At 39.7% G+C, this 24,868-nt stretch overlaps 1 protein-coding gene across 6 annotated transcripts in view; it reads left to right on the top strand.

Annotated features, from left to right (window-relative positions):
* Window positions 1-24,868, top strand: part of ARHGEF28 (Rho guanine nucleotide exchange factor 28) — a 130,424-nt gene that overhangs the window by 73,898 nt on the left and 31,658 nt on the right. For 3 of the 6 annotated variants that reach the window (XM_082191863.1, XM_082191862.1, XM_082191864.1), the window contains 20 exons: window positions 3,001-3,131; window positions 3,915-4,150; window positions 4,944-5,148; window positions 5,552-5,663; window positions 6,495-6,537; window positions 6,863-6,986; window positions 8,092-8,224; window positions 9,647-9,702; window positions 11,007-11,073; window positions 12,447-12,594; window positions 12,681-12,802; window positions 13,991-14,137; window positions 15,100-15,350; window positions 17,039-17,161; window positions 18,758-18,875; window positions 19,501-19,755; window positions 21,259-21,335; window positions 22,200-22,378; window positions 23,063-23,151; window positions 23,749-23,931. In XM_082191863.1, coding sequence (XP_082047989.1) covers window positions 3,001-3,131; window positions 3,915-4,150; window positions 4,944-5,148; window positions 5,552-5,663; window positions 6,495-6,537; window positions 6,863-6,986; window positions 8,092-8,224; window positions 9,647-9,702; window positions 11,007-11,073; window positions 12,447-12,594; window positions 12,681-12,802; window positions 13,991-14,137; window positions 15,100-15,350; window positions 17,039-17,161; window positions 18,758-18,875; window positions 19,501-19,755; window positions 21,259-21,335; window positions 22,200-22,378; window positions 23,063-23,151; window positions 23,749-23,931 — 2,799 coding nt within the window. The remainder of the gene's footprint in view (window positions 1-3,000; window positions 3,132-3,914; window positions 4,151-4,943; window positions 5,149-5,551; window positions 5,664-6,494; window positions 6,538-6,862; window positions 6,987-8,091; window positions 8,225-9,646; window positions 9,703-11,006; window positions 11,074-12,446; window positions 12,595-12,680; window positions 12,803-13,990; window positions 14,138-15,099; window positions 15,351-17,038; window positions 17,162-18,757; window positions 18,876-19,500; window positions 19,756-21,258; window positions 21,336-22,199; window positions 22,379-23,062; window positions 23,152-23,748; window positions 23,932-24,868) is intronic. The other 3 variants (XM_082191861.1, XM_082191859.1, XM_082191860.1) reach the window with 3 other exon arrangements.

Here is a 24,868-nt window from a genome sequence, read left to right as displayed (position 1 = left end):
GTACAGCAATACCTGGAGGTCCACAGGTTCCCCACACCTGCTTTAGCTGGTTCTAAAAAAGGCATCACCTACCATTACTCTTGATATCTATGCTGTGTCCAGACTTCTTTGTCTTTGGGAGTAGCCCTGTGTGTTAACAGGCTAGCCAACCTTTTGTACCTAACCAATAGTAGTCCCCAAATCTAATGGGTCAGAAACAGAGTGGGAAACAGACAACCATTAAATACCAACTGATAATTTCCTGTGGTGAGCACCCAAACAGGTAGAAAGACAGGGGTCTATATAATCCACTCACAGGGTGTATGATTTTACTACTCAGCTGTATCTAACCAGAAGTCCAGAGGAGTGGTGGAAATTTTAGCAAGTGGGCAGGCAGCACAGACTTGCAACAGGGAAGAGCACTTGCAATGTCTCACATTTGAGGTTGTAACATGGTGTTTGCAATTACTTCATTAATAACATAGCATTTAGTCTTGCTTATGATGTCATTTTGTGGGATGAGGCATAGCAAATGCCATTTAAAGCTGACTGTGCTTTTCGTATTCCTGGACAACTCAAATGTGTACAAGTCTGTAGCATGTCGTGTGATACAAGCTAGAGGAAGGGAGGCCTGTGGCTTTGGCATTTTAATAGCTTTTTAAAAAATTAATAATTACACTTGAAGTCATTTCTGGAAGGAGAACTATGCACAACCTTCACTCCCAGCATTTCACAGTTAGCTCAGATCTTAATTTATTGGAATACGTAGTACATGATCACTTATTAACTCTATTATGTGGGTACTCTCAGGGAAAGGTTGATGTTGTCTCTATATCTGGTTAGTTTCATGCTGGTTTTATCCAGATTTGCTTATGTCAACAAGATAAAGACTTGTGTTTGTTGCTATTACATCATTTGATAGTGTTAATGTGTCAGTTTGTATTTTTGTTTGTTTACCATCTTAGGCTTCTAGATTGGCCACATAAAAAATCTTTAAAAAATAATGAAATCAGATATCAAAATGGAGTTTGATAGAATGTTTCTTTCTGTAGTTTAAAACAGGCCATCATTGTGAAAGCTTTTTTTGGAAAATGGGGGAATTGAGGCTCTTAGGTGCAGCTTGGGCTCCTCTTCAATATTTTCTAAATGCAGACCAGATATTGTTGATGTAAGTTCCATAGGTTGCATTTAGAACATTTCATGGGCTGGAACCAGAGAAAACCACAAGTTGTCTCCACCCAGTTTTGGGGGATCCCCCTCAACCCCCTGAACCACAGCATTCAGGAGGTCCTCCTGATTCTCAGAGGAGCTGAAGAGAAGGGGGCAGGGAAGTAAATTTCTGCTCCAAACAAAGATGTCCTTTTGTTACAGAGCCTAAATAAGATGGAGGCTTGCTGTTTATTTGTGTTGATTGCATCCTGAATGAACTGTGAATGAAAATGTGTTTGGTAGGGGAGGAATTGAGGTTATCAGGAGCTGCTGCTACATATTTTACCTCCTTTTCCTTTTTCTGTGTAATTTTTTTAAAACCACATTCACTTTCCATCTCCTCTCTGAAATACTTATAGGGGGGAAAAAGCAGGTGAGGCAATGGTGGTATTTTTGTATCCTTTTATCACACCATGACATAGTCAGGAAGGTTTTGTGTGTGATGCAAAGAGCTGGAACAGCCAAGATCAAGGAGGCACAAAAGCTTGGCTAGATTACAAAGCAGGCTCCTGGAAGCATTCTTCCTTCCAACAAAGTGTTTTCTTTTGCACATGCAAGGGAAAGCAGGAGACCAGGATCTATAGTTCTTTTGGAAGATGCCTAGTGGGGAGGAAACTGGCAGGCTGTTGCTCAGATTCCTTGGTCCGACTCCATTCATTTAGTTGGCAAATTGTCACATGAACAAAAAAGAAAAACCTGGTAAACCCAAACACTCTCTGCTTGGCACGCCTACAATTTGAAGGACACATACTGAGATTGTCTGTGCAGAGCCAGTGTGGTGTAATGATTAGGGTGTTGGACTAGGACCTGGGAGACCAGGGCTCAGATCCTTACAGCAACTGGAGGACCACACATACTCCATGTGTGCCCTAGTTACTTCCAAGCTAGGTTCCTGGAATTTTGTCTATATGGGGCTGCCTTGAAGAACAGGCTGGACACTCTAGTTAGTCCAAAATGCAGCCACCAGATCTGGGACCTGAACACCAGCTCACACCAACTCGAATTTACAGGATCATCATTGATTGGCTATTCCAGGGGTAGTCATCCTTTCTATACCTACCGCCCACTAATGCATCTTTCTTGATGGTAAAATTTCCATACCTCCCACCAGTGCTCAATGGAAGGACGATTCACCTTGCACCGTAGAACCCCCTACCGCCCTCCTAGAATCCTGAAACGGCCACTAGTGGGTGGTAGGGACCAGGTTGACAACCTGGGCTATTCATTTCCGGGCTCAATTTAAAGTGCTTGTTTTAACCATTAAGGCTCAGATAACTTTGGACCTGCTGCAACATGAGCTGCCCCTCAGTTAAGTTGACCCAGTTTCCTAAAGTGAACCATCATTGTTTCCTAACCATCATTGACTCTGTTTCCTAAAGTGAAATTAGACAGGTAGATTCAAATTCACAGTTATGGATTACCCTCCCACTGGAAATCTATCAGGCACATTTTCACTTAGCTGCTGAAGGTCATGCTTTTAGCAATGATGAATATTTTGTCTTGTTTATCTTGTTTCATTGAATATTCGTTTAACTCTTGTAAGCTGTACTGTGTACTTCTTAATAATAAAACAAGATTGTATTATTTATTGCTGGCTGCCCTGTGCTCCCACTGGGAGGAGGTGTGTGATATAACTATGTGGAAATAAAATACTAAGTAAATAAACAGACAGAAGTGATATTATTGTGAAATGGCTTTATGTTTTCTTTAATTCTCATAATGAAACCAGCCCCACTTTACTCTGAATGACTATACAGGAAATAAATTGTTTGTATTTATGATTCTATGAGTCTATTATATGGTTTATTCCAGTTCAACAACATTCCCCATTTGAGGCTTATCAGAAAACCTCAAATCCCTCCACCTTCTTTGCCGCAGCCAGACTTTCTGCGATGCTGAATGGAAGTGAAGAAGTCTATGCAAACCGCATGGTGGTGGATCAGGTAAGTCTGACAGACATGGACTCTGCTGACTTCTTGTAAAATGGGCACACTAACATCCAGACCCAGGAGTTGGAGGAACTCCACAATTGCCTTTGCCGTTTTTTTTCTTCTTTCTTTCTTTCTTTCTTTCTTTCTTTCTTTCTTTCTTTCTTATTGTATTTCAGTTTTCTAGGGGTGTGTGAAATTAACAGTCTGATCTTAGTTGTGGTTCTAAAAAACCCCAAATTTAACGATGAAGATGATTATTAACAAAACTAGCTTTCCTTTTCTCTGCATTACTGGGGTTTATATTCCATTTATTTCTGCTTCTGTTGGTTACAGATGATATTTAATAGCATCTTGATGTCTGCTCATCCGATTACTGTATTTTGGGGGAAATGAATAGGTTTTTCTCATGCTTATTAAACATAAGTATAACAAAATAAGAAACCTACAGGGAGATCATTCTTCAAATGGCCTCTGTTTAGCTGCTCTCCGTCTCCCCCCAAATATCGGACTTCTAGCAATAATTAAAATGACAGGAAAATGCACTGCAAAGGGTGGAATAATGGTTGCTTGATACAAGGCCATGTAACCTCCCCACAAACAAATCAGGATAAATGTTCAATAAACAGGTAATCTGGAAGCAATCCTAGAACACATCCTAGGTTGTGTTCCTCTAGCCAGATTTGTATTTGGAATGTGAGGACCTCATACTAGTCTTTACAGACTGGATTCAACTTCATTTCATTTTGTTTTGCAGCTTTTGAATATCACCTAACTTGTTTGGATTTCTTGCTTTAGATGGAAGACATGGGCGTCAAGTACATGAAGGTAGACCAGTCTGCTCCTGAAATGCACAGAGACCGCGCAGACTCAAATGAAGATCCAGAAGCACCAGCAAATAGCGGGGACAGCAGAAACTCCTCCCCCATCATTCAGCCTAATTTGGATGCAGCAGGTCCATACTTGTCTCTCAAGAAGACACATGTATTTAGCAATCAACGGAATCAACGCTATTCCATCATTAAAAAAAGGAGGTGTGGATTTAATTTTAGCAGTGTTGTTTCGAAAAGAACCCCCCCCAATACAAACATGTCTTGCTCAAAAAACAGAGAGAAAAATGAATGTCAAAAAATTGTCTCCTGAGGAAATAAAAAGATAGCCATAGACTGCAGTGCTAACTATGTTGACTCAGAAATGAATTCCACTGAATGCAAATGGGGCTATGATTCCAACCTAAGGCTGTCTGCAAGCCCCCCTTTCCAATCCAATCCAATCCAATCCAATCCAATCCAATCCAATCCAATCCAATCTAATCTAATCCATAGTCTTCTCTTGGATTTGTGAAATGTTGCCCTTCATTCTTGTTTTTTTCTGAACCTTGGTTTTCTGGATGGAAATCAGCTGATTGTCAGGACTGCACAGCGCCACACATGGCTCTCTGCAATCATTGACTACTAGCTAATCATCATTGCTCCCAGAGAGCCCTTCATGGTACTTTAATAAAGGGTTGCCCCCTCATGGTTTGATTTCAAACCCTGTGAGATAAATTGGATCACCTGACAGATAGGTGCCCCTCCTGTCGAATATGGCCTACAGCGGATATGGGGGAGATAAAAATCTGATGCACTTCAACTTCATATCCATATCCCCACTCCTGGCTTAGCACATGCCTCTAATTTCTTAGATATTTGAGCCATGCAGAAGTCTTTGGAAGGTGGCTGGGATACTGATCATAGACAGTGTCTGTAACACCCTCTGCTTAATGTTGAAAAGCCGGCTTAAGTTGTATTTGTAATTTGCGGTCTCTCTCTCTCTCTGTATGCTTAGTTCTAGTCTTGATGACTTGGATGTAGACAATGGAGATGAAAGAATTTCTAACCGATCCCATAACTGCTACCCTTCAATGTCCTTCAACTCTTCTACAGCCTTGGCCAATAGGGATGGGTTAGGTTCTTCAGAGACAACAACAGAACTGGATTTTAACATGAGCAGGGCTGAATCCCTTCCTTTGTCCAGCAATCTGCAGTCAAAGGTATTTGCTTGTTTTCCTACAAAGTTAGTAACTCATCTTTTCTATTTCCAGTTAGCCAAATCAATTACATTTAGGCGGGGTACCATTTTTCTTTAAACTCATTATTAAATATGGGGTTGGCTGCAACCTTTAATTGATGTGAGATCGTATTTCCCAAAATTTGCCACGCCATCTTTTCAGCAATAGACAAGTCTAGAGGAAAGGAATTGCACATAAATACCTTTACCTACAGTGGCCATAAATGAAATAATTGGATTGAGCATTCATCTAGCTTAGCAAATGTTTATTTGAAAAACATCAACACCTACCTAGCAGTTAGAAAAAGGATGAGGAAATCTGGACTTATGCTGTTGTTGTTGTGGTTGTTGAAGATCAGTTCTCTAAAACATTGGGTGTTTTTTAGGAATCGTTACTGTCCGGAATTCGGTCTCGTTCATATTCCTATACGTCACCCAAAGTCTTATTAGGGAAATCACAATGTGCACGGGACTTCATAGTAGCTGATGCAAATGATGGTAAGCATTAGTCCTGTTTTCACTTGTCATGTTCCTCCTCCCCTATCCCCTGCAGAAGGATGAAGTTGGTGTCCTTTATTCAGCCGGTCTAAACTTCCTTTAGATCTTTAGGAATGCAGGTGCACTTGCTTAAAACTTGGGGTGATTAGAAAAACCCTGGTGTTTAATACAGTCAGGAGAAAGGCTCCTTCTGAGTGACCCTTCAGCCTTCTGTATCTGGACCCTGAGTCTCTCCCCAGGCTCCAGCCCCTCCCTAGCCCCTCCCCTCCCCCTAAGCCCATGCCTGTCACTGGGCCTCCTTTGCACCCTCCTTGAGTGTTCTTGCTTGGCTAGAAAGTAGCCTTGAACTCTGCTTCTTGCTTGCCTGTGTGGAGGAGACAGAGGGGTGTGTGTGTGTGTTTGTGTGTTGAAACAAGGTTATTTGCTGAACACACTGAACAGCGAATCTGGCTCTGCCCAAAGATTGGCATGCAGCCCTCCCGGAAGGTTGCCTACAAGCAATGTGAAAAAACCTTGAATCTGCAATAGCTGAGGCAAAATAGATGCAGGTGGACCTCGCCCCCATCCCCATCATGTGCTGGTTTTTCTTTCTCCTCCCAAGCAAATTCTGTCAGCCAAAATAAGTCACATTTATTTATTTATTTCACAAAGTTTATATACCGAAGGAGTGCATAAATTACTGTTGATATTGACTTCCAGAGAAAGAGAATGAATATTTGATAGATCTCTCCCCCCCCCCACTTTTTGCTTTTAAATATTCAGCCATGTTAGCCTGCAATAATTGAGTGAATATTGTGATATAGCTGCTTTAAACTTATTATTGTTTTGTAGAACAACGCACATTCAGCTTGCCTGAACAGTCAAGAGAGAAAAGGTATGGACTTTTTAAGGGCATATTTAAGAATAAATAGTTATCTGGTTATTAGCAATAGCCACCAACCAACTGCAACTGTTTTACTTTACAACTAGATTTATTACATCATTAAACCACCCCAGTGCCAACCTGATTAGTATTTGTTGGTGATAGCTATGTAAAGTACCACACCTCATTTATGTAAAATTATGGTTCTGAATTCAGTTTTAGGAAATATATTTGTTCTCTCCTTGTCTCCAATAACACAGTCACAGTGTATTAATTAGTTACCTGATTTCAAGAAATCATGCATAGCGTAATGAAAGATTTCCTGGTGTATTTTTAGGATTCCGGAAGAAGAGTGGGAAAAGTATATAATACCTACAAAATCAGAATCTGAAAAATATAAAGTCAGCCGTACTTTTAGCTTTCTGATGAATAGAATGGCCAGTACACGAAATAAATCCAAGGTAATTCAATATGATGTGTGCTAGATGACAGGTTTTTAAAATATATATATATCTTAAGAATGCGGAATAGATTTTGAAATGAGAACGGCTTCTAAATGTTTGCAGATGTAACCCTGTAAACACATATTTCCCCTGGGAAATGAGACATTTCTGCATTTGATACCGAGGGTTGCCTTGCGTGGTTTTTATTATGTTAGTAACATTAAAAATAGCGTTCCCCACCTGCAATCTGAAGCCATACAAGCTTCTTCACTAACTCAAAACTCTACCTTCTTATTCGGCTACATGTCTCATTTCTGCCTTAAGTGAAGATAAAGAGAGAAAAGGACAGGGTTTGATACAAGTCGCAACAATAATAGGACTATTTGTACAGCTGCACAAAACATCCCTCCCCTTTTGACTTTTTTTTTTTTTTTTGGCGTGAAAGTAGCACTTTGGGGAAAAATATTTTCTGCCATCTCCCAGTCATGGAAATGCTTATTCCACCCCACCCCCCAGCCTGTTCACTGCCAGCTTAAATTGCTTTGGTCCCATTGTTCTTATAATTATTGTGTTTTCTCTGAATCTTCCTATTTTTGGGGATAATCCCATGGGGGATCCTAGCCAATCAGGTATTACATAGTAAATAGGATGACATCACAGTTCTACACAGGCAAATTTGTCTAATGAGTTGGCATTTCTGGAAGTAAATGAAGGAGCCTTCAGCAAGCATCACTGTAACTATAATGGGTGTTTAGTCAAGGTTTAGAAGGAGTGAGACCTGAGAAGACCCCATAAACCAGGAGGGGTGCAAGGAATGTCTGTTAAATGGAAGCATGCATTTGGAACGTTGTGTTCGGAATGTACTGCCTTTATGCACATCGTCCGACTGAATGATGACAAGAGATCTGCATTTGTTGAATTGTTGTTCTTGTTGATGCTTTCTTGTGCAAAATTAACAAAATGAATGTATATAAAAGATAGAAGATTGGGGAGATTTTATAAGATGCAGCTAATTTCTCCACTGACATGGGAAAGATAAAACTGCTGCTGGGTTTAATAATACTGGAACATTTCAAAAGCTAATGAACTTTTAATTCTTTTGTTTTTCATTCGGCTTATCAAGGCCAAAAATAAGGACGCAAAAGAGAAGGAGAAGCTTAACAGGCACCAATTTGTTTCTGGGACTTTTGGTGGGGTGATGCCATGCTTCTCCTGTGAGAAAGCCCTTTTGGGGAAAGAGGCATTGCAGTGCTTATGTAAGTACCTACGTTTTATGCTGAAGACATTTGACACCCACAGATTCTCCCATATTCCATAACTCTGATTGAAAATAGCCTTAATCATATCATAGGGTTCTTATACCTCACAGTAGCACTTGTATAGATTGCATCAACATTCCTAGAATCATAGGGTTGTACCAAATCGTGTTGCTAGGCTGATGGTAAGGCTTCCATCAACAGAACGAGAAGGGAAACAATTTTTGGGGATTCTCCGCCTGCAGCCTTCCCAATCTGTTCCAGAGGTTTAGGCCCTGCCGCAAAATATGTTCGAGGTGTTTTAAGGTGGTTGCAGGGGAGGAGGAATTGATGAAGAATGCTTCCTCCCTGTTCCATGGATAGAAGCCTTGCTGCCAGCTGAGCAACACCATCAGACACAACCCCACATAATCATACAATAGGGAGGGACCTCAAAAGTTATCTAGTCCAATTGTATTTATGAGAGGTGCCACCCAGCCTCTGTTTAAGAATCTCTAACAAATGATAGCCCACCACCTTGCAAGGGAGCTTGGAATGTTCTCCCTAGCAGGGCCTGCCTGGTGGTGGCATTAATATCCTTTTGGTTGAGACTTACCTCTTCTGCCAGCATTTGATGGACCTTTATAGAATCTGGTGTGCTGGCTAGCCTGGTCCAAATACTGGTGACGCTTTACTGCTGTTATTAATGTATTTTTTTGATATTATTGTTTCTTGTTAATTTACTGATGACTGTTACTGTTTTTTTAATCTTTTGTACATTTTATATTAGTTTGTGAGTCACCTAGAGTGGTAGGTCAAGTTAATAATGATGCTCCCGTGTTGTGCTCAGAAATGAACCACTGTTTCCATATGTGATCGGTACAAACATGAATTTAAAGAGAAGGTCTGCTGCCATCCCATCTAGTTGGGACCCATGGGATAAAACACACATGATGGCCTGAAGATCAAGAAACATATTTTTCAAGGAATGTGTGGCTTCTCTCCTCCCCATGTCTCCCGGGTAACATTTAGTTAAAGAAAATGAGGGATGTGACCGTAACATACTCAGTGCTTGCTCCCTTCTGTTCCACTTCATTGGCTAATGTTTGCATGAGGCAGGGAAGCACGTTGTGTGGTGACATTCCAACATGTATGTGCTTAAACTAAGTGTTACTGGGGAGAAGCGGGAAAGAGAGTCTCTTCTATGCAATGGGTGCTGCTTTGGCCTTGTCCACAAAATACTATTTCAGTATAAGATGGAATATGTGCTATACCTTTTGCTCAAGCAGCTGACTTTTTGCTGGCCCCTTTTGTAGAAAGCTACCAATCATCACACCAGGGGAACAGATTGTGTCCTGGATTAGATTACCTAGAAATAAACCTTTTAATGTTGGGATGATAAGTCATAAACTTTACATTTTAAGAGATTTTTCTTTCTTGTAGATTGCAATGCACTTGTGCATAAAAATTGTAGAGAAAGTGCTCCTGGGTGTCCAAAAGTAAGTTTCGAAAGGGTTTGGAGATATCACTGCTTGTTGTTTGATTGCCCTATTTAAATTCCCTCCTTACTGTGTTTTTCTGTACGCTTGTGTCATTTTGCTTAATGTAATCCATAGGGTGATGAAGCTTAGAGAGTTGTGTCTCAAAATGACGTTTCATATGTTACTTCAAAATAGATAAACAACTAACGAAGGAATAATTTATTTGAATATGCCATATTCATCAGTAGAAAAACCAAGGCGTTCTTGGGGTAATAGAAAATGTCTAAAAATAGTGGGACAACTTAAATTTAGCATTTTCCTATAGCCTCTTGTTTCTACTTTTTGGGCAGAAACTTGTTGAGCTTGTTTAGGCACTGAAGGCTGTGTAATTTCACTAGGTCTGTGTCAACTTCCCTCACCTCTCCCTGCCTTTATTTCTTGCTATCTTTTTTGTTGTTGTTGTTAGATCTTGGGAAGAGATGTGGATTAAGGTGGTTGAGATAGGGCTGATTCTTATGATCATTTTAGAACCTTGCTATATGTGACTTTTCTGGTCACAATAAATGGGAAACTGAGGAAGAAGAAGGGTGCAGCTGAAGCCCACTGATTGGGAACTGAGGTCCAAGTGGAGCATTTGAATTGTAGCTTCATCTGCTCTATTTTTCATCTTTGCTAACAAATAACAAGAGTGGCTATTTATGAAAGATAAGCCCTCAGAGTATGTACAGCTTTCCTTCATCTTTGAAATCCAGCGGCTGAATCCAATGTCATCAAGTAGTACCAAGGGGAATAGCGCCTCCTGGTGTCCACCAGCGAGGATGCAATAGCAAGATTTCCACTCAACATTACTGACCACTAGCATTAATTTTTTCAGTTCCCCACCCTCCCAAATCTAAGCTACCCTTTCCCTCTTACTTCTGAACACTTGCCACACAGATACAAGCATAATGGCATTGAGAACAAATGCATATATTAAGGATTTATTTTAATTATCTGAAATTGCTACAGCAACATGTCATAGTATTAAGGCATTCTGACAGAATACCATGGGTGTATAGTGGGGTTGAGATTGTGAGTTGTGGGGAGAAGGGACTCTGTTCACTTTAATGGGCATCCAACTGCAACACTCTGAAATGTAACAAGAAAAATTTCATGGGTATGTATGTTGAGGTTTGAGTCTATGCCAGCAATTGGCATCCTTACTATTGGGAAAGCACAGAATGTGAAGTGGCATATCTTGTGGTGAGGGGCAGCCCTAAAGCCTAGGAGTGTTAAATAACGTCTTCAAATTTTCATACTATTAAGAAAGCCTTCTTCTTTACCAGAAATCCCAAGAGAGGTGCCATATTAAGAACAGGATGCAAGCTGCCCAGACAAGTAAGCACTCTAGTAAGAAAGCTAAGAGATGTAAATCCATTTTTTTCATTTGTCAGTTCACCCGTCAGTTAAAATTGTTGAATACTAGCGTAATATGCTTAAAATGATACAACTGAGCTTCTACACAATTTGTCCTTGCATATGACTTTATCCTGAATACTTGTGAAGATGCACTCAGTGGCTGCATTCAACCAATATGCTCAACCATGGTTTAGAGAATTGGGTATAGGCCTTGGGCTTGTGGGCTCTTTCTTCCTCCTCCCCTTGTACAAGCCCCTTAATGAATCACTTCTTGGTTTCATCAAACCATTGTTTACTTACGAACTAGGATAAAATTTTAAATGTGGACATTATCTGAGGAAAACAGATATTGGTCTTTTTGAGCATGCACTAACGTCAGGATGAACCATTCAAAAGTTTTGAGCTTTGTTGAAATTGCTAGAAATATTAGCCTGACTGAATTAAAACTGTGTGAAATTCTATTTTAAAAACTATCAGCCTATGAAATATGAATAATGGAGGTTATATGGTGTCTAAGAACATAATTCACTTAGTATCATAGCTATGAGAAGTAATTTAACTTCATCCTCTGGTGCAATTCACCCTTTCAAAATTCTAAATCCTAAAACAGTATTATCAAAAGTGTATTTTAATCTGCAAAATATTTTTACTGAGATCATCATTAATTAGATAGGCAAGGATCCAAAGATTCATTTAGATACTTCCAGGGATTCTTCAATGTGTTACTTGTGCCCTCCATGATACTTTTGATATGTTGTAGTGGATTGCAACTCAAAATTATTACAGTGGTACCTTGGTCGTTGAACTTAATCTGTTCCGGGAGTCCATTTGACTCCAGGAACCATTCAAAAACCAAGATGTGGCTTCTGATTGGCTGCAGGAGCTTCCTGCACTCATTCGGAAGCTGCGGAAGCCTCATCGGACGTTTGACTTCCAAAAAACGTTCGCAAATCGGAACAGTTACTTCCGGGTTTGCGGTGTTCAGGAGCCGATTTGTTTGGGAGCCAAGCCGTTTGACAACCAAGGTACCACTGTATTATTATTTAAATCAGCTGAGTGAGATATAAGAGCTCTTGGTATCATAGCCATAGTTTGCCATTGGGAGATAGAAAACTGCTTTATAATAAATCAAATCATTAGTCCAGGTATTAGTCCAATATTGTCTACACTGACTGGTAGCAGTTCTCCAAAGTTTTGGATAGTGGTCCCTCCCAGCCTTATGTGGAGATGCTGAGAGTTGATTCTGGAACCTCTTACATGTAAATCATGTGCTCACCCTCTAAGCTGCAGCTTTCCCCCAAAGACACAGAGCACTTTGTTAAACTTGTCCAATATCTGAAATACCTGAAACTTTGACCTTCCAGATCCATCATTCAGAGATATTCCACAGCCAACAATGTCCTCAATGCACCCTTCTACCTCAACACCCATTGGATTATCTACTGTAAAAAAAGATGTATTGCAGCCATCAAACCCCTTATCCAAAAGTGTTCCAGGTACCAGTTTTGAAAGGTAAAACGGCACTCTCTGATGTCTTGCAATAAACATGATGCTATCTAAATGAGTCACTACACCTGCACGGTTTTGCTTTACCCTAGGAAATCCATGTCACCTTTGGAATCAGATGCCGATACCAGCAGCTGGAGATCTAGGTCTCACTCTGAAGAGCTGTTGCAATCAATAGGGACCGCTTCGTCAGTTGACTCTTTTATAATTGAAGGTATATGGGGAACTCAATGTGATACTATCGACATGTGTAAATGTGTAATATATTAACAAGAAGTGTGTATAAAATAGTACCACTTGTAATGACGAATAAGTAAACATCTGCTCCCATTTCCATTGCCATTATTCCTAATTCTGCAGCAAGGATCACCAGAGCTTTGCAAGCTTTATAGTTCTTGCTTGCAAGGACCAGCTTCCTTTTCATCTCAGCATCATGCTTTTAAAAATACATATCTATCTATCTCTTTTCTAGTGGTTTTCTTGTCTATATGGATTTATTTATTTATGCACCACCTCCTATGAAACACCTCAAAGTGATTTAACACTAAAAACAATTTAACATATTTATGTATGCCTACCTGCTAACATTCTTTCCTAGACAGCTCACAACATAGAAATGATAAAACACCATAAAAATTCATTTGCATAAAAGTAGTTTCCAGCATAATGCTTCTTCCAGCAGAGAGAAATGCAAAAGCATATAAACTATGGTTCAGAACAATAAGACCACAGATTTCTTAAGAAGACGTGGAAAAACTAAAAAGTCTTCATGCTGAAATGACCATAGGGAAGGCGTTATGTGAGCCTTTCTAGGGATTAATTCTATCATCGGAGGGCCCTCTACCAGCAGCCAACACACTTGGTGCATGTGTTTGTGTGGCACACCCGCAGCAGGGTCTCTGAACAGGATCTCATTACAGTGGTACCTTGGTTACGAACTTAATCCGTTCTGGAAGTCTGTTCTTAAACCAAGGCGTGCTTTCCCATAGCAGCGGGGGATTCAATTTACAAATGGAACACACTCAACAGGAAGGGGAACATGTTCTGCTTCCAAGGCAAAGTTCACAAACCAAAACACCTACTTCCGGGTTTGCAGCATTCTTAATCCAAGTTGTTCATAAACTAAGCTGTTCTTAAACCAAGGTACCACTGTATTTGAGTCAGTATATATGGAAGAAGGCCTGAGATGCAAAATCACACATTTTCAGCCCTATCTGTGACTTCCCGATTCACATCATGTGCTCATGCAATCTCATAACTGAGATCCATCAGTGTTGCTTGTATGCACCAAAAAAATCAACCCTACGTCTGATTTATGTTATTATCTAATCACTGCCTGAGTTCCACCTTCACATGCTCATATTTATGTGGCTGGTATATTAAATACTGTATACTTTGATAGCTACAGACGACGTTGATGCCTCCCTGTGGAGCGACCTCAGCACCGATGCATTAGAATTTGAGGCAGAATCCTGGAGTCTTGTTGTCGACCCTTCATTTTGCAATAAGCAGGAAAAGGACATTATCAAACGGCAAGATGTGATTTTTGGTCAGTATTCTAAAATTTAGTCTAATGTTCTGTATAACTAGATACAGATGATGAGGTAAACCATGCTGGGACTGCTAGTGAGCACAAAAATAAGGAACCCACTGTATGAAAACATACACAAATAGAAAAAAATCAGGGGTTCAGGCCAGCATACAAGTACACAATATATGGCAAACAAAGTACAATGAGTGTATTCATCACAATGTACCGAAATTTTTTCTTGCACCGGAGATAATGAAAATGTATCATTAATTGCTAAAATTGTACTTATTTTGATGATTCTGGAGTACTGCTTGCATGTGCTACATGCCTTGTAATAGTGAATACATTGTGACAAATACATTCCTTTTACTTTGCTTACCATATACAGTGGTACCTCGGGTTAAGAACTTAATTCATTCTGGAGGTCTGTTCTTAACCTGAAACTGTTCTTAACCTGAGGTACCACTTTAGCTAATGGGGTCTCCTGCTGCCGCCGGGCAATTTCTGTTCTCACCCTGAAGCAAAGTTCTAAACCCGAGGTACTATTTCTGGGTTAGCGGAGTCTGAAAACTGAAGCTTCTGTAACCTGAAGCATCTGTAACCCAAGGTACCACTGTATAGTCGTACCTTGGAAGTCAAACGGAATCCATTCCGGAAGTCCGGAAGTCTGTTTGACTTCCAAAATGTTTGGAAACCAAAAGCACGGCTTCTGATTGGCTGCAGGAAGCTCCTGCAACCAGTCGGAAGTCGTGTAAGCCCTGTCGAACATTTGGCTTCCAAAAATAGTTCACAAACTGGAACAGTCATGTTCAGTAGCCAAAACGTCCAAGAACTAAGCTGTTCGAAAACCAAGGTATGACTGTATTGTGTCCTTGTATGCTGGCCTTAACCCCCGTGTTTTTTTTTAATATGGGACTGTTAGTTTATTGGAAGTCAGTTTTGATTTATTTAATTGTGTGCTTTCTTTTTCTTCACTGCAGAGCTGATGCAGACAGAAGTACATCACATCCATACCCTATTCATTATGTCTAAAATATTCAGAAAAGGAATGAAAGAAGAATTGCAGCTGGATCACAGCACTGTGGACAAAATATTCCCCTGTTTAGATGAACTGCTAGAACTTCACCAGCAGTTCTTCTGCAGTATGAAGGAAAGACGACAGGAATCATGTGAGGAGGGCAGTGATAGAAATTTTGTAATTAGCAGAATTGGAGACATCCTTGTGCAGCAGGTAAGGCACTGAGCTGAACAATTTATTAATTTTTACTCTTATTAACTTTACTGTGCTGAGTGGGACTTACTACTTAGTAAGGAGGCAGGAGAAATTTAATTCAGTATTAGTAATCTGCAAGGTTTACAACTTGAATATCTAACTAGGAATGGGAGGAGAATTTTGATCCAGTCTGTGAAGTGAACCTCTGTAATTTGCACTTTGCAAAACAAAATGTCAACCGAAACAGCCATATTTCAAAATTCTCACTTCTCCAAATTTTGCAATGCCTTTCTCCTGCCCGGTAATGTGTACCAAAATGCATATACTAGTGTACACAATAAATGCATGTAAATAACATACTGTTGCACGCCACTCCCAGAGGTTCCAGGGTTTGGTTTCCTTCGAATGGGGGAGAGCAGAGACTGTGGTGTATTTCTGATATATGATTTATTTACACATACAGTGGTGCCTCGCAAGACGAAATTAATTCGTTCCGCAAGTCTCTTCGTCTTGCGAGTTTTTCGTCTTGCGATGCACGGTTTCCCATAGGAATGCATTGAAAATCAATTAATGCGTTCCTAGGGAAACCGCCTTCAGACCAGGTCCGGGGACAGTCTGTCCCCGGACCTCTTCTGAAGGCTGGGGGGGGGACAAGGGCTTTTCTTCCCACCCCCAGCATTTAAAAAAACCCCGGGACAGCGGAGGACTTCCGGCTTCGGAGCCCATAGGGAAATTCGTCTTGCGAGGCAACTCGAAAACGAAAAAACCTTTCGTTTTGCGAGTTTTTCGTCTCGCGAGGCGTTCGTCTTGCAGGGTACCACTGTATATACAACCTGACCCCCAAGATAGAGAGGCTCACAGCACTAACATCTCGGAAGGTCTTGTGTCTCCCTTGGTCCCAGCCTTGGACCAGACAGAAGTCAAGCATGGCTCTGTCTCCCTGGCTTCTCCCTTCTTCTAGCCCAGCTCTCAGCTCACGAAACTCTGTGACTTCTGTCTTTCTTACTACCAGCCAGGTGAGGGAGGGGTCCCACCCTTTTGCCCTCTGGCACAGAGCAACTTCCTTTGTTAGACCATACTTAGGTGGTACCTATGGTGACAACTATGACCTTTATATCACAAAGAACCTGTCTAGCTAATTCAGCTGTGGAATCCTCATTAGATTTTAACCCCAGGAATTACAAGGGAGTCCAGTGTCATGCAGACTAACCCCTTGAAAACACACACACACACACACATGAGGGGGAATTGATTGCAAAAATGTGAATATTATTCAAAACAGCATACAATATGCTGGTGAGCTTTCATGAGGATTTTGGGGTGGGGGGGTGGGGTGGCATTTTATTACTTACGTTAATAATGCAGAACATAACCAGTCTTTATTTCTGACCTATGAATGGCTTTACTGATTTCTTCGTATAGTGAATTAGTCTTTGTTAAAAATAATCCTTTGGATACCTTTGGCCACAATTAAATATTTGAGGGGTGGGGGGGCCTACATATTAGTCTTATAACTTACGTGATAACTCTCCACTGAATACATAAATTGTAGTCAGACATGTGTAGATTTTATTTGATTCCCACTGCCTTCAGAGGTTAGCCATTAATCTGACTGATGTGCGCGGCTTTGTATGGTTTAGTAGCATTTTCAGTGTAAGGCATTTGATATCCCACGCGTACTATTTTTAATTGCTGCTTTTTATCAGTTTTCAGAAGAGAATGCAAACAAAATGAAGATGATATATGGGGAATTTTGTAGTCATCAGAAAGAAGCAGTGAGTCTTTTCAAAGAACTGCAGCAAAATAAAAAGTTTCAGAACTTCATCAAAGTAAGTTGGCAATAGCAGGTGAGTTAGAATCATAAATAACTGTAGAGATGAAAGGGACCCCGAAGGTCGTCTAGTCCAACCCCCTGCAATCCAGGAATCTCAGCTACTTCTGTAGAAAAAATGCTGGAAGGAATGAATCCTTAATAGTAACATGCCTGAACAAAGCTGGTGTAGCACAGAGGCTCGAGTCTGAGCTGCAAATCAGGAAGTTGCTGGTTAGAACTTTGTGTGCCTTGAATTCACTAGTAGCCCTAAGCAAGTCATTCTCTTTCATCCTCAATCTCCCCCTCCTCAGTCTGTACGATGAGAGATAATGACCATGGGGATACTGGGTCATGTATGTGAAGCACTTTGAACACTTGAAAGTCCTATGCAAATTATTATTATTCATTAATTATTATATAATTAATTTTTCTTTAACAGAGGTTTCTTTTAAAGAACTGAATATATTACCTTGTGCAGGCACAAAATTAATCGGCATAGGTCATTTATGTTGTTGAGCTAAATTCTATTCTAAAAACAGGCCCATAGCTGTAAGTGAGGCTTCAACAAATGTAAAATTTAACAAATTGAGTGTAAAATCAGTTTAGTAAAGCTTACAATGAATTTCAACTTACTATCAAAATACAGTATCAGATTTGGGGGAAACCCCCCTTGCCAAAGAAATCCACATAGTTTCTTACAAAACTTAACAACAAATTCAAATACAACAAAGTCAACGTATTTAATATTACAATAAAATCTAAATTTAATAACAAAAGCAAATCAAGATTAGCAACACAAAGCAAGGAAGCTAACCCGACCCCCTTAGTGCTGAATTTTGCTGTATTCTGATGACCCACAGAAGCCTAGCTTGAATATAGTTCTGAGATCTTCAGGGCTAGGTCTTCTCACTAGGCTCAGAAGGAGCAAAAGGACACTACCAACGATAGTTAGTTGTCCTCTTCAGCATCCCAGGTGTTCCAGCCACTAGTGCTGGTCTTCTTTCGTTACGATCATTTTTATTTCAAAACCACTACAATAACCTTTCAAACTAAAGTAATAATTCACACTAGTTAATCCATTGAAGACCTTGTTTTCTATCGACCAGGTTGATGATTCAAACCCTAAAACTAAGATAAGTAAAAATTACCTTAATCTGGCAGGAGAGATTCACAATGTAAAAAAGAGGGGGGGGGAGGTATCACAGGTAGGAATGCTTATTTACATAAGTGTTATAGTTGCATTCCAGAAAGCATCTTCCCCCCTGGATGTTGTTGGACTCAACGCCCCTCAGCCTCGGCCAGCATGGCCTATGGTCAAGGATGATGGGTGTTGTATTACAATGCCAGATGGGAAGCAACGGGTTAGGGATGGCTGCTCTAATGATTCACTGACTTGGGGAACTTATCATATCCTTCAGAACAATTCAGTTATATAGTTAGTTATCTTATTGACTGCATCATACAAATGTTGTAGCTAGATAAAGAGAATAATATGAATTTTCATTGGATTTAATCAGAAAAAGAGGACCCTGTTAAACATAGGCTAAACATAACCTGCGTATCAAATACATCAAACAAGGGCTGTATTTAAAAATTCTATCTGTTTTTAAAGCTACGGAACAGTAATCTTTTGGCTCGACGTAGAGGAATCCCAGAATGTATTCTTCTTGTTACTCAAAGAATCACAAAGTACCCAGTTCTGGTGGAGAGAATATTGCAGTATTCCAAAGGTAAGCCATAATTTTAATTCACATGCCATCAGAAATTCTCAAGGTTTGCTCTGTTGAATGACACTAGGGGCACCAAAGATTTTCCCCTAGTTTCTCACATTGTGAACAGGAAAATATCCACCTAAAGTAAACAACAGGTGGATCAGAATTTCACATCTTCCTTCCATTTGCTTTTATAGGAACCCATTTCATCAAGGTGTTTTTTTCTTGAATGAAAGCAGTGGCAAGAACTGGCCTGGCCATTATATCTTCGTCACATTGATTATTACTGGGACCCAGAAGGGCAGAAGCCATATTTTCAGTAACACAAAGCAAGCATATGTTGCCTGAAAAAGGAATGCAGATATTAATTCTGGAACAGTTATTATCATTATATGTGCTTTCGTCTCAAACCACATACACGAAAAGCCTCAGAACCACATATTTAATTAGAATTTTTTAGGGTGGAATTCATAGGCCATGAACTATGTACAGAAATAAATTTAAAAACGTGCGCTTGGACATCTCTTGTGAAAATCCACTCCGGTTATTTAAGGAGAAATGGTTTCCCTTCTTTGCTTATACAGAGAGTGTGTGTGTATATATTCTTATATTTGTGTATATATATTTGTTTGCTTTTCTATAGAAGGAACTGAAGAACACCAAGACTTATGTAAAGCCCTTTGCCTAATCAAGGATATGATTGCAGCAGTTGATTTGCAAGTCAATGAATATGAGAAAAAACAGAAATTGATGGAGATTCTCAGTAAGATTGAAAACAAAACATATACCAAGCTGAAAAATGGCCATGTTTTCAGGAAGCAGGATCTGATCAAGAAAGAGAGGACACTTCTGCATGAAGGCTTAGTCTATTGGAAAACGGCTACGGGACGCTTCAAAGGTCCTTGCAGTTTTAAGTTCCTTGCATGCTTTTGAAGAATTGTGTGGTATTATTTCTCTTTGGCTTCTAAACAAGAGACATGGGTTTCTGACACAATGGCATAAAAAAGTATTCTGCAGGAAAAGGTGTCTCATATTTAGGCACTGATCCATATACATGATGGAAAAGAGAACACAGTCTTCTGGTTTGCCTTTACAGATTTGAAACACTGAGTATTAAACAGATACTCAAACCATTTTCTTATATTAAATTTCCTCCTAAAGTTAAGATTGTTTGATCATTTATCCCTTTCCACAAAAATAAGGAAAGATAACAAAAGTAGTTCTGGTTGTAACATATTTGACATCAGTGGCTTGCTTTCTAATGTGATTCCTAAATCACAGTTTTGAAGAGCTTTAAACCTCCTCAAAACTGTGGGTTTAAATGTATTTGTTTTTTCACATATTTATATTCTGTATTTCAGGGTAAAGCCTTCAGAAGGCAGCTCACAGCAGTTAATAAATACAATATGTCAAACAATATAACATTATAAAAAATGAAGTCAAACAAAGCCATCAATGGAAGGCGCAGCAAATTAAAAATATATATTTTAAATCCACTTAAAAGCTACCAATAAGCAGGCATTTCCTTTGGAATTTGTGCAAAGGGAATTCCAGAGTTGTGGGGCCATCACTGAAAAGTCCCTGTCCATGGTGCCCACTAATCTCATGGTTCTTAGTGGTGGGCCAGAGATCAAGACACTATGAGATTGATTTCAGGACAGGCAGTCCTTCTAGAAAAGGTAGCCAGACTTCAGGTTAGTGGGATATTTGTGCTGAGGTCCACCAGTCTGAGCCAAGTCTAACAGTGGCAAAGACAAGGCAGAAGTACATAAAAGTATTAAGTAACTGGATGTTTTTGAGCCTACTATATGTGCAGCCTGGAAATATGTGATCAATACTTGAACCAAGCTCACAAATTATTTCCACACAAATGTACTCCCAAGCTATTTGCAGGATGGGGAGAGAAGGCTATTTAGTTGTTGCTGCTGTTGGACAATTGAGTCAGAAACCCTTCTACTATAGGTGATCTACTACAAATCTCCTAGCAATCTTCTAGTAGATAATGATTTACCTTCTTCCCAGCCTTGGTTTAAGCAATCTGGTCCCAAACCATTCACGTGCAATTTACTTATTTAAAGTAAAGTTTCTGCCGAGGCCTTTGGTGGGGAGGGCAGGAGAGAATTTCCTTGAATGGTGAAGACCTTGGTAAAAATTGTTTTATCTTGAGCCTAGTGCTGGAAAATCAGTTGTAAGGCAAGCATTCTATTTGTTTCCCAAGATAAAAGAAGAAATGTTTTAAAGTCATTTTTAGAATTTTAATTTAGTCTTAGTGATTTAGATGTAGGTGCCTTTCAGACATTTTTATTTATGTATTTTAATTGTGTTTGCTTCCATTTTTTTTATTTGTTATGATGAAGTAAGACATTAATTGGTGATACTTATTTCCTTTCTTTTTTGAAAGATATATTAGCCCTCCTTCTAAACGACGTGATGTTGTTTTTACAAGAAAAAGATCAAAAATATATTTTTGCAGCTGTTGTAAGTATGATTATCTAAAAATGTTAATTTCACTTTTATATTATATCGTGTAACAATGCCTTTATACGGATTTCTTCTTTTGGTACCTGCATGTTAGTTATATCAGGGTTTCTTTTTGGTATCGGGTCTAATCATAAAACCTTTTATCAAGGTTTATTTATTTCAAGCATTTATATGCTGCTGTGTAGTTTAACAAAATCCCAAGTATGCTGTGAATAAATACTTTTTTTTACACAAGGGTTAAATACTTTATTTATAATATGTGAACGTAATAAACACTGGGCATGATCCAGCCAAAGTTATGTATTTTAAAGCCCAGTGCATTTAAATAAAGAGTATCCTAAGTATCTCACCCCAGAAGTCTTGGAACATGGTTATTATTATCCATTCAGTAATGAGAGTTTTTAGTATGCAAGAGACATTTCACCAGTGCATTCAATGATTTTATTCTGCAACACAAGCCACATTAAAGGAAAATGCAAGGCACATTCAGTAACATGAAAAACCATGTGCTTTCCCGAATAAAGCGAGTTATACTAGTCCTGATAGATACTGGTATCTGCAAAGACCTGCAGTGCATTTCAAACATAATTGTTCTCCCAAAGTTTCCATGATTAAAAATTGCTCTGACATTCTACCGACAACACACCCTTTTACTGTGGCCTTTGACACCTGAAATGTGTGTTTTCAGGGCCTGCCCTATTCCTGTGACTTTAATCTGTTTTAAATTCTTAATTTTAAATGTTTGTAACCTGCCCTGGGACCTGCTGTTGTAGGGTTGGTGGTGGTAGTAGAAGTAGGAGTAGTAATAGTAATGATGATGATGATAGTAATAATAAATACTTTGTGGTTTCTTCTGTGTAGGACCAGAAACCTGCAGTTATAGCCCTCCAAAAACTTATTGTCAGAGAAGTAGCCAATGAGGAGAGAGGGATGTTCCTGATTAGTGCCTCGTCTACTGGGCCCGAGATGTATGAAATTCATACCAGTTCCAAAGAGGAACGCAGTCATTGGATGAGGCAGGTTCAAGAGGCAGTGGAAAGGTACAGACAGACCCTTTCTGCATTGCTTTTTTAAACATTTACTTACTTACTTACTTACTTACTTGAGTGTAAATCATGTCTAGAAATGCTGGTTCAGATTTGATTTTGGTTTGGCAGATTTTCTTTTATTGACGTGATTTTCTTAAGGAGACATATACAGGTAGCATGGGAGATCATTAAACTGTAGTTACCAGTGATAGAAAATACATAGCTGTTAAGGCTGCGATCCTGAACATGCTTAAGCTCCAGTAAATTCCATTGAATACAGTAGAACTTGCTTCCAAATAAACATTCATAGGATTGTCCTGCAAGCTTATTTGCTTCATATTGTGCTCCATTTAAAAAAAAAATGAATCAGTTGTCACATTTCACTTCACTTCACTTCACTTTTAAGTTATAAGCCTTTCTATATTACTATACACAAGGTGGTTCACAGCAACAAAATAATCTGATCCAAAAGATTTTCTCTGAGGTTATTCTTCTAAACATGTCAAGACCAGGAATAGCCATTGTGGAATGACACAAATTGAGATTTTGCATATACTCTTAAGTGGAAAGTGCATATGTTTTGCTTCTTGTGCTGCATGTGTGTCTGCACATACACACCTCTATTTATACATTAATTGCCTGAGAGGGAAGGAGAGAGAGAGTTGGCTGTATTCTCTTTGTTTACATTTCACCCAGTTGTCCAGAGGAAGAAGGAAAAATGAGTGAATCTGATGAGGACCGAAGAATAGCTGAAGCCAGAGCAGCCAAAATTCAAAAATGTCAAGGTATGGTATTTGCCCTAGTTCTCTTGAAATAAAATGGCTATTTTGAAAAAAATGCTTGGTGTAAAGAACACCCATCTACCTTGAGCACAAGGCGTGCCTCCGACATTCACACCTGTGTCTGCCGCCACCCCTCAGTTCACCCTGACTTCTGAGTAATAGGAGCTTCCAAGGGCATTCCAGCAGTGGGGCACCTCTGGCTTGTAGGCAGTTGACAACAAAGACCCTTTAGTCTATCTTCACAGGACTCTTTCACAAGCCCCTATGGCCACATGGGAGCCATTTCTTCATGGTAAGGTACCACAATGCAACTGGGTGAGGTTGCACCACTGAGAAATGGCTGTGGCTCTGTGGGAAGGTATTCTGACATAGATGTACAATGTCTCTTTAGTGTTCTGGGCTTAGCACACTAGCGTGATGCAACTGTTGAAAAGCAACATTATAATGATAATTATAGACAAAAAATGGAACAGTCAGAAATCAGTTTCATGTTACAGAAGCCAGATGGGGTCCCCCCTCCCAAAAGTGATTCAGCATACAGAGTAGTAAGCAATAACAATGGTGGTTGTTGGCCTAATGCATGGATTTGTATCTTGGCAGTAATTTTGAGTAACCAGGACCAACAGATCTGTAGCTACTTAGAAGATAAGCTGAATATCTATGCAAAGCTTGGAGACATGAGTGGCTTTGAAGATGTCCATGTAGAACCACACCTGCTCATAAAACCTGACTCCGGAGAAACACCCCAAGTGGCCTCACTCCTGGCAGCTGCTCTCAAGGAAGGTAAGGCTTCATCCATGGGCATCCCACTCTTCCCTATGGGCATGTCCTCTCCTTTGTTGCTTGTCACACTTTCCCACATTTTTGTTTGTCTCTTGTAAAACCATCACATTCAGTGACTACTGTGTGGTTGGTCACTATAGTACAACAGCTGCTATTAAGCTGTGGCTCAAAGTACCAAAGTACCAGTTATGTGAATCTAAACCTGAGGAGCCAGCATCAAAGTGCAAAAAAAATCTCTCTCTCTTCATGACCCGTTCTTGATATGGGAGAAAGACCTGTTTCGCCTCTGGTGTTCTAGACCCAGGCTTTAAAAGACAGTTGGCTAAACTGTGGCCGTCCACATGTTATCAAACTACAGTTCCTGGCATCCGTAACCATTCACCATGCTGGCTTGGACTGATGGGAGTTGTAGTCCAACTACATCTGGAGAGCACCAGCTGTTTTAGGTAAAAGGTTCAGGAGAACAGCCTTCTTGCTAAATCTGTCACATCATCAAATTTCTACAGTGAGTTTTCTGATTCATTACTCAGTTTAAATAAAAAAAATCCTTCCAGTAGCACCTTAAAGACCAACTAAGTTAGTTCTTGGTATGAGCTTTCGTGTGCATGCACACTTCTTCAGATACACACGAAAGCTCATACGAAGAACTAACTTAGTTGGTCTTTAAGGTGCTACTGGAAGGAATTTTTTTATTTTGACTATGGCAGACCAACACGGCTACCTATCTGTAACATTACTCAGTTTGTTCACTTCAGATTTTAAAAAACATCATGCTTATAAGCTGCTCATTAGAAAGTCGATACACCAATAAAGGTTAAGGAATGCAATGTAAAAATAACTTTAAATGATTCCAATAGTCACTCATAGTTGTTTCACATGGAGAAGAAGAAATAGTTCATAATTGATATAAGGGAAACATGCATTCACCAGCATTAAT

Source organism: Podarcis vaucheri (genome assembly GCF_965113315.1).
Source record: "Podarcis vaucheri genome assembly, chromosome: 11".
NCBI lineage: Eukaryota > Metazoa > Chordata > Lepidosauria > Squamata > Lacertidae > Podarcis > Podarcis vaucheri.
Note: the sequence above shows the minus strand (reverse complement) of the source record. Positions and strands in the feature narration are given on the sequence as shown.